The sequence below is a fragment of the Austrofundulus limnaeus genome, unplaced genomic scaffold, assembly GCF_001266775.1.
Source record: "Austrofundulus limnaeus strain Quisiro unplaced genomic scaffold, Austrofundulus_limnaeus-1.0 Scaffold71, whole genome shotgun sequence".
In the NCBI taxonomy this organism is placed as follows: domain Eukaryota; kingdom Metazoa; phylum Chordata; class Actinopteri; order Cyprinodontiformes; family Rivulidae; genus Austrofundulus; species Austrofundulus limnaeus.
Window position 1 is genome coordinate 435,218 of NW_013952473.1, and position 9,432 is coordinate 444,649.

Genomic DNA, 9,432 nt, shown 5'->3' on the forward strand with positions numbered 1-9,432 from the left:
GATACTTTATTATGGTATAGTATTTAAATATATGCCTGAGAAACACATAATATAGGCCCTTTAATAGTTTTCACGTCATAAACAGTTTTCCAGGACCACAGAAATGCATACACCAGCTATGAAGACGGAGTGGCGTTCCATGCATTTCCATGCTCATTTCATTATTTAACAGGCTTATCCTGAAGGCCAGCTCGGTTCTAGGATGCCCTCTAGACCAGAGGTTCTCAAACTGGGGTTCCTGGACCACCAGGGGTTCACGAGAGGTAACTTGGGGTTCCTCAATTTTTTTTTTACTAAAATGTTAATTTGTTTTTTATTTTTAAAAATGCATGGCATGGAGAACAATGAACTAATAAAACAAACATAATAAACTTAATAAAATATATATATTCCTATGGCATTTACGGGTTGAAATGACAACAAATTATCTTTTAAAACAGCATGGGGTTTATGAGGGGGTCCCTGGAATTTTTTTCGCCCTTGTAAGTGGTCCCCAGACCCAAATGGCTTGAGAGACCATGTGGAGGTGTTGAGTGACAGTGGCTTCTCATTCCTGTTGGCCAACATCTCCCACCCCACGCAGGGGACTCTGACGGCACTGAGCAGCTCCTTCAGTGGCAGAAGGTTGCATCCACAGAGGTAAACATGACCTCGTCACCACTTTGTCCTTGTTCCCCCAATCATTACATAGTACTGTTTTTTTATTTTTGTTTGTTTTGTTTTGTTTTTTACATTTTCAACAGTCTCAACTTTTTCAGAATTGGTGTTATATATAGAGTATAAAAAGTATTATTTTACCTAGATTTGTTTTCTTCATAGTGAGCACTTGTTTCAATGTAACGTGACAGCTCTATCTGCATGTCTCCAAACAGAGGCACAACTTGAAGCTGACAAAAGAAGAATGAATTAACACTTTGCCACATGGAGGACCAAAGATATGCCAAAACAGCAACAACAACAACAACAACAACAACAACAACAACAACAACAAAACTTACTTTGAAGAACTTGTCAATCTTGCTCAGGTTGATTCTCTTTTTGGCATCCAGTTTGTAGATATTACTTACATTCCCATCCATCAGGTACAAACCAAAGCCCATGACCTGCCAGACATTGGGAGGACCAAACAAATACCACCTTGAGATTTGATTTCATGTTTTTTAAATGCTGGCAGAAAAAAAAAAAGTCAAATGTGCTTTTACCTTAAGCAGCATGTGTTTCTCACTGGGTGTCAGATACATTTTGTTTTCATAGTAGTCGACGCAGATGTTCACAATATCTGCCAAAAGCTCCTCATAACCTGGAATCACCTCCAGCTGTTGGTGCAGGCACTGCACAGGGAGAGGTGGAGGATATTAAACTGGGATGAACCGACAGTCATAGTTAAAGTTATGTTCACTTTTTGTGAATACCTCTGCACATCACACAGGCAAAACAATCTGTGCTGCTTTGTGTTAATAACAGTTTAACTTGAACAACTTCAGATAATCCATTTACGGATGTAAAGAAAAGTTTGAGATGATTTATGCAAACACATTTTTATTAAAGCATTTGGAAGATAAAATGATCCGAAAAACAGCTGAAAGCCAATATTGGCAAAAGAGTAGTTGATAACAATAGATAGAGAAGTARGTAAAAGCTAAAGCTAGCAAACACTAGTTGAAAACTAAAATGACAGAACAATAACTAAAAGCTAAATTTAGCAAAAAAAAAAAGAGCTGAAAAGTTTTTTTTTTTGAAAAGTAGTTAAAAACAAGAATCAGCAAAACAGTAGCTGAAAACTAAAATAATAGGAAGGGTAGTAAATGTTAAATTTAACACAACAATCACTGCCAATTCAAATGATCAAAACAGTAACTAAATGCTAAATAAGTATAACAGTAACATTAAAATGATCAGAACGTTAGCTAATAGTCAATATTAACAAAACAGCAGCTGAAAACTAAAATGATCAGGGGTCGGATTTATAAAACTTGCGTACGCACAATTTGAGCCCAGAAACTTGCGTACGCCACTTTTGACGCTAAGATTGTGATTTATAAAATCCAAACTTGACGTGAAAATGTGCGGTGCCTCACGCCAGCTTTGACCCATGTGTACGCTCATTTTGGAGACGTGAAACTGCGACACAGATGGTGAAGTGAGGAATTAGAGCCACACTGTGTGATGATCACTGTCGGATATTTAATTTACCTTCAGAATCAGACTTAAATAAAAGTTCCCGTGCGCAACTCCATTCATCTGCTTCCTCCTCAGACGACCCTGACCCACAGACCCCTCCCCGATAAGAACAGCAGGACAGCAAAAGCTTTGGATACACGCGCAGGGCGTGTATCCAGTCCGTGTTTGTCACGCGCGCGCGCGGGGGATGCGTGCGTGCGTGCGTGTGTGTGTGTGCATGCATGCGTGCGCGGGGCGGGGGTCTGCCGCGGGTAACAGAGCAGGCAGGAGGGGGAGAGGACGAGGAGAAGAGCGGGGGACTTATTCCTAATTTTACCTGACTTATTTAATTTAATTTATTGTTTTTTATCGTCCTGCAGGCTCTGATGGGAGATTGATTTGAAGCTGAGGTTTTTTATTTTTATTTTTTATAAAAATCGTTAGATTACTCTAAAGCAAAATGAGGGAAAATCTGTGTCAGTTACAGACATTCTGTTCATGTGAGCAGCTGTCAGTCAGCACCTGTCAACCTCCAGACGCACGATGGAGCGTGTCTGAGCCAATCACTTTTGTTGGCATTAATCAKCTGACTGATTTAAATACATCTTAACATTCATGAGGTACTTTRCATTGACTGTTTATGGTTGAGTGTGGGCGTGTAGAGGGTAGAACCTGAGGCGGGACCTCGTGCGCAAACTCTGACGTGCGGCTGTGATTTATAAAGGAAAGATGCGCAGAAACGTGCGTACGTACGGTTTTATAAATCTGAATTTTTTTGGCGTATGCCATTTCCGCCTTTTGGCCGTACGTTCACTTTTAGTATGGTTTCCACGCAATCCTTTATAAATGAGACCCCAGAACAGTAGCAAAAACGATTTTTTTAAACAGTAGATGCCAAAATTAACAAACCACTAGCTGAAGGCTAAACGTGTCAGCACAGTCACTAAAAGTGGGCACTTGCATAAAATGTTCAAAATTACTTTACAGCTGTTTTTCCTATTTTTACTAGAAAGGCTCTACACACTGATTCCAAAACAGTTTTTTTAATAAATCAGACCACAAAAATCAGGATTTAGAGGTCATCAAAGGTTAAAAATTTGGACACAAGCCCTGCATTACTTGCRTAACACCATAAAAAAATTGCAGAGCCCTGCAGACATGGAGCGTACCAAAATATTTAAACTATTTTTCAAACCAAAGCAGAAAACAAACTAGATAAAACATATAGATTGATTTAGAAATGATATGAGGGTCTAGACATTATAACCGAGTGACTGAAACTAACCTGGTAACACTGCCCAGGTTGGACAATGCATTTATTGAAGTGCCCCCTAAAAGCTAAGAACAACAGAACATTGTCTAAAAACTAGCCTGGCCCTTGCCTTCTGCTCAGTTCTAGTCTCCTTTCACTGCTCCATCTGGGATTTCTCCCATAGACAAGGATTTCTTCAGGAGAATTTCATTCGGGCCAATCAGAGAAGAGAAGGCGGAGTTTTGAATTATGTCGATTTTCTGCGCAGTGTCTGCTAGTTAGTTTAGCATACGGCAGTGGAGGAAGTGAATGTAGCCAGTCTGTGTTGATAAGGCTTCAAATTAAAATAAATTTGTCTGACAAAGCAGCAGCTCTCATTTACAGTCGTCTCGCTCGGCTCTTACTTTTCTCCTCTCAGTAGGGTTGTTTACAGCAAACGCGATATCCAGTTAGCTTCTTAGCTTAGCCTCCTTCACACCGACATACGTCGCGGCCAACTGATCCAACCATTTTAAACTTCAGCAGAGGCCACACCTCCAGGAAGAATCACTTCTCTATAGCCGCAAGTTAAGACCCTTACACGGAGCAAAGTGAAGGACAAGGGTCTGGTTTTTACCAGGCTAGCTAAAAACTATAATTCAGCTAAATGCTAAAAATCAAGCAAGCTGCTGAAGTATTTTTCAAGAAGCAAAAAGATTTTCTATAATTTGAAAACACTTTAAGTATTTCCATTAGAATAAAAGTAAATAAAGTTACATTATTCAAAATGTATAAAAAGGTAAACACCAAAAGTAATAGCCGTAATATGCTGAGTTAGCTTACCGATTTGACAACTGAATGGCCGAAATAGATGAAAGTATTTAGATTCCAAAAAACATACAGAAGACAACAGTGTGAATGCTGACTCAGCATTCAGGCTACAATGGGAGCAATAAAACGGTGTCATCCCTCCGAGTCATCTTTCACACGTTAGAACTTCCCACGCTGCTGAAGAAACTACCTGAGTGATCCTGTTGTGGTTGGCTAAAAACATGGAGAGGTTTTGGGACTCCTGGATGGACTGAGGGTCTGCCATCTTCCTCAGGAACTGAGCAGCTCTAATAACCACAAGAAGAGATGAACGACGTGTTTGTTTTTTGGAAGGAAAAAAAAAACTAAAAGAAATGAATATTTACTCGTTGGGGCTTTGGGTACCGTTTGTAAGCAGAGTGGTCGTTCTTCACACTACACTTCATGTTCTTCAGCTCGTCCAGTACCGCGAACATGTTGATGAATTTGCCCAGAGTGAGCAGGTAGGCCTCCGACACAAAGTCTTTCCTCCTCTCAGCGTGACACAGACGCTTCACTTCACTGCAGAACCGCTCGATCGCCTTCCGCTGGAAAAACAAGAAACATTCAACGGATTAAACACTGCGTTCGATGTGTGAAGTGGTAGCAAAATAGCTCGTGATCCAATGGATGGATTTTAATGAAACTCTCAGAAAGTAATTGCAAATCTATAACTGATTAACTTTAGGAGGTATCCACAGTATATATGGCCGCCAAAGCTAAGCTACTGTAGCAAACTGGCTACAACTCAATCAGTTTTACTAATATTGGGCTACAATTTGGTGTGGTAGTAGCAGAGAGTCATCTCCAAATTATATACTAAGCAGTTCATGCTTGCACGACTTTTGTTTTTGAAACCTGGACAAGAAATGGAAACATCTGGATCAGAGCAAAGGAAGGGTCTCGTGTTAAAATAATAAAAGAATTAAAGGAATTAGAGGGATTTAGATGAGTTCAGGAGGGACAAATTACAAAATTAAAATGCTAAAACAACTCGGTACAAAAACAGTTAATAAAAATATGTACAGACTAATGGAATCTTACACTAAAAAATGACTACATYTGTAGACTCAGAGTCTAAAACATATGATGTAGATGATCGGATTGATTCTATTTTTTTCCTGTAATTAAAGACTGAATATTATAATAAAGAGCAATTTAATGATATTAATATAACAAATTGTGATTTTTCTATTATTTATATTAATAGTAGAAGTATAAATGCAAATTAATCTAAAATAACAGATGGTTTATAACAGTTACATAGAAGATTTGGTAAAATAGCACTCTCAAAGATGTGGCTCAATGATGAAAGTTTAAATAATGTTCACATTGAACTATGGAGTCACGCTACTTATTAATAATGAAAAAAAATGCTGAATAAATAATAAAATTTCAATAATTATATATGTCATGGAATAAAATAACAATTGAAATATTAAATAAGAATTCTAAAACTATTATAAGTTGTGTATACTGATAACCAGATTCAAATATAGAGGTATTTACTGATAAAATCATGTAGCTCTATGAAAAGAGTGCTAACAAAACAGTTATTTTTGTGTGGAGACTTTTATATTGATTTGGGAAATAAAACAGACTCCAATAATATTGGTACATTTATAAATTCTATGTATAGTTTAAATCTTTATCCACTGATAACCTTATATATATATATTTGTATATATACATACATTGCATAATGTGAATCCATGCAAATTGTTGTTGGAGTTGATGCTGTTTTTGTTTARTTTAGTTTTTTGTAAATTACTTTTGTTTGAATATATTCTAGGAAAAAGGAGGCAGATATTATAAGATTTTTTCTTCTTTATGCTGCCTTTCATCTTATTTAACTTGTATTTTTTTCTTTTATTGTATACAGTTGTCCTGATGCATCTCAGTAATCCAGGTAAAAAATCAAAAAGAAATAAATTGTATAGGTCTTCTGGACGGGTTCTTCTCTAATGAAACGTTTCGTCTCTCCTCCAAGAGACTTCTTCAGTCTGAGAGTTTCAGGCAAAATTCAGGCTTTTAAGCCCTGCCTCCATGTGACTGATACTCACATCACATGCCATCGTTGACACCTAATTAACACCTATTGTTAACAGGGGGTGGAGTGATACTGGCAATGGCAGCGCTGTAGGAGGGGGACAGCTGAAAACGGAGGCCTCCACCTCTGTTTAATGATGGACGGTCTTTCTTCACAAAAATGGCTTCTTTTACTCCTCTCTCAAACCAACGTTCCTCTCTATCAAGAATGAGAACATCCTCATCTCTGAAAGAGTGACCGCTGGCCTGTAAATGAGTGAAAACTGCAGAGTTCTGGCCATTAGAATTAGCTCGTCTGTGTTGGGCCATTCTTTTGAACAGTGATTGCTTTGTTTCCCCGATGTATAACTGGTCGCAGTCCTCCTGGCACTTAACAGCATATACAATATTGCTCTGTTTGTGCCGGGGCACCGGATCTTTGGGGTGAACCAGCCTTTGCCGTAATGTGTTTTGGGGTTTGAAAGCYACTGGGACATCATGTTTAGAAAATAAACGTCTCAGTTTCTCCGAAACACCCGCAACATACGGAATAACCACTGGTTTGGGTCTGGGTTTGGGGTCTTCATTTTCACCTGAAGGTTGCATGGAATCCTGTCTGTGTTTCCTGTCTGCTTTCAGGAAAGCCCAGTCAGGATAACCACACTGCTCCAGGGCCTGTCGTGTGTGTGATTTCTCTTTCTCCCTGGCTCCTGGGTTTGTAGGGACACTGTCTGCTCTGTGGTACAGAGTCCTGATCACTCCTAACTTGTGTTCCAGTGGGTGGTGGGAGTCAAAACGCAAATATTGGTCTGTGTGGGTGGGCTTACGATACACGCCAGTTTCCAACCGTCCTACATCCGAAACCGAGACATCGCAATTCAGGAATTTTTTTTTTACTGTATATAGTTTGTTTTTAATGAAATGAATAAATTTCTAAATAAATAAAAATAAAAAAATAATAATAAAACTGCACCATTAACTATTAGTTAATTGTATCTGGCTATTACCAAAATATCATATGAATAAATTTTTATGGATCTTTCAGAAATTCATCATTGGGATCACAGACACAACTGACTAACATTTAGAGTCAATACATATTAAAACAGCTGCTACAGCTAATTGACCTTAGCGAACACAAAAAGAGCTATAACTCAGTTCAATTTATAGATGTTGAGCTAAATTTAGTTATGAGCCACCGACAAGACATACTCTGAGAATGAACACATTACAAGATTTCATACGATTGTGCATAATGTTACAAGGTTTGACCAAAATGGTTACGATTTTGTCTCTTCTGATCAACATGATGAATAGATGGAAATAAACTGAGTATGACCTGAGCAACAAACACCAGAAAAACAAAACAAAGTAAATTTAGCATTATACTCTTATTTAACTTGGGGTTTGACATCCTCTCTTGAAAGCAAACCCCCCAAAAATGCAAATGAATAAATAAATAAATTGTTAAACTTACATTTTTTTCCCTCTTTTGATTCCTGAACATTTTCCTAAAGCAAATGATCCGACTCACCTGGAAGTACATGAACTTCATGAGCTTGGTCACCTCAGGCTCCAACACCTCCACAGTCTTCTCATAGATCTCAACTCTGTTGGGCTGCTCGTTGCATTTCACCTAACAAAACACAAGGTGGCGTCATCACACAGCCTGATGTTAGAGTGAGGCACAAACATGATCAAATCTCTATCAGTCTCATCTCAATTACCACCTTAAGAAAATTACTAACATTCCTATCATAATARCAAAGAAATTATATCTAGTTGTGAATTCTAGGTCTTCTTTACCAACAGCTAAACTATACAGGTAAACTCAGTCATGATGGTTAGTTGTCAGGTTTTATTTTTGGTTTGCTGTTCAACAATATGAAAATTAAAAAAAAAAAAACATCTAGGAATCAATGAGTGCAACAAGGAGGAAGTGATTCACCTGAGGAATGGCTCTGGAGCAGCTCCTCCACGTGTAGAGCATCACAGCATACTCATGTCCTTCCTCCAGCATCTCATTCTGATATAAATAAATAAATAAATAAAAAATAAATAAAAACCACAACAAACATTCTTTCAACAAAACATTAACAACTTTAAGTGTTGCCTTAAAGTCACAGATCAAATCCTTTCAAGTAGAGCTCTGTGGAAAGGTTGTGAGCAGCTAATATCTTACCTGCTGCTGATTGGTGAAAGAGTTTAATTCTCCAGTTAGCAATACTGTAAATGATACTCACTATATTATTAGCAAACTTCTTAGTCAACATGAGTTTTTAAATTTTACTTTTAATTTCTTACAAATTTGACCTGAAATTAACAGCAGTTTTCCTCCACACCACCAGTGTGCGCTGCCTACAGCAGTTAAAGCTTAGGCTTCATTTAAACTGCAGTTTCAAATTTATCACAGCGAGTGGAGTCTGTAACTGTGTTATTGTTGAGCGAGCCGGGTTCTAAAAGGTTTTGCAGGCCGACAAAGACTACTGGAGTACTTCAAGCTAGCTAACTCTAACAGGGTGGCTTGTGCGATTTGCAAGGTTTCCTTGGTTTACCACTGCAGCACGAGATGCACACAGAGGCTGCAGGGGGGGGAAAAACATCATGCTGTTTTAAAGCTGCTAAACAAACTCTATTAAATTCAACAGGTTGTCCATCTGACAAAGACAAAATATTGAATATGTTCCAGTGAATACATCTTTAGCATGTTTAATTTGATTTAGGCAGTGCCGGTGTTGTGTCAAGATTAGTTAACTGCTTTGATTTCCATTTAACCTATGTTGCTTTAAGCAATGACATTTCAGCAAGGAAGAAAGCCTGATGATGGAAATCTAGAATAAGAAGGAACAGATTTTGTCACATTACATGTGTGCCTAAACATGGAGACTTTATAACACTGTATAGATTTGACATCAACCAATTTTAAGCTCATTGTGCAAAAATGTTATTAGGTTAAGAAATAACACTTAGATTAGGTTCATGTAATTATATATAAAAATATCGGCTGAGCTAAAACAATATTTTGACGTTAGTCTCCATTATTCCATTTTAAAACCATGAGCCAGATTATTCCTATGACAAGCTGAATTTTCCGTATATATATATATACAGTGGTTTGCAAAAGTATTCATACCCCTTGAACTTTTCCATATTTTGTCACATTA

General features: G+C 37.8%; 1 protein-coding gene across 1 annotated transcript in view; it reads right to left on the reverse strand.

Moving 5' to 3' along the window:
- cyfip2 (cytoplasmic FMR1 interacting protein 2) overlaps nucleotides 1–9,432 on the reverse strand; it is a gene marked incomplete at its 3' end in the record, with an annotated part of 36,296 nt that overhangs the window by 6,344 nt on the left and 20,520 nt on the right. The window contains 7 exon segments of the mRNA XM_014010613.1: nucleotides 799–887; nucleotides 999–1,103; nucleotides 1,203–1,331; nucleotides 4,413–4,509; nucleotides 4,607–4,788; nucleotides 7,803–7,904; nucleotides 8,217–8,294. Of these exon segments, the coding sequence (XP_013866067.1) occupies nucleotides 799–887; nucleotides 999–1,103; nucleotides 1,203–1,331; nucleotides 4,413–4,509; nucleotides 4,607–4,788; nucleotides 7,803–7,904; nucleotides 8,217–8,294 (782 nt within the window).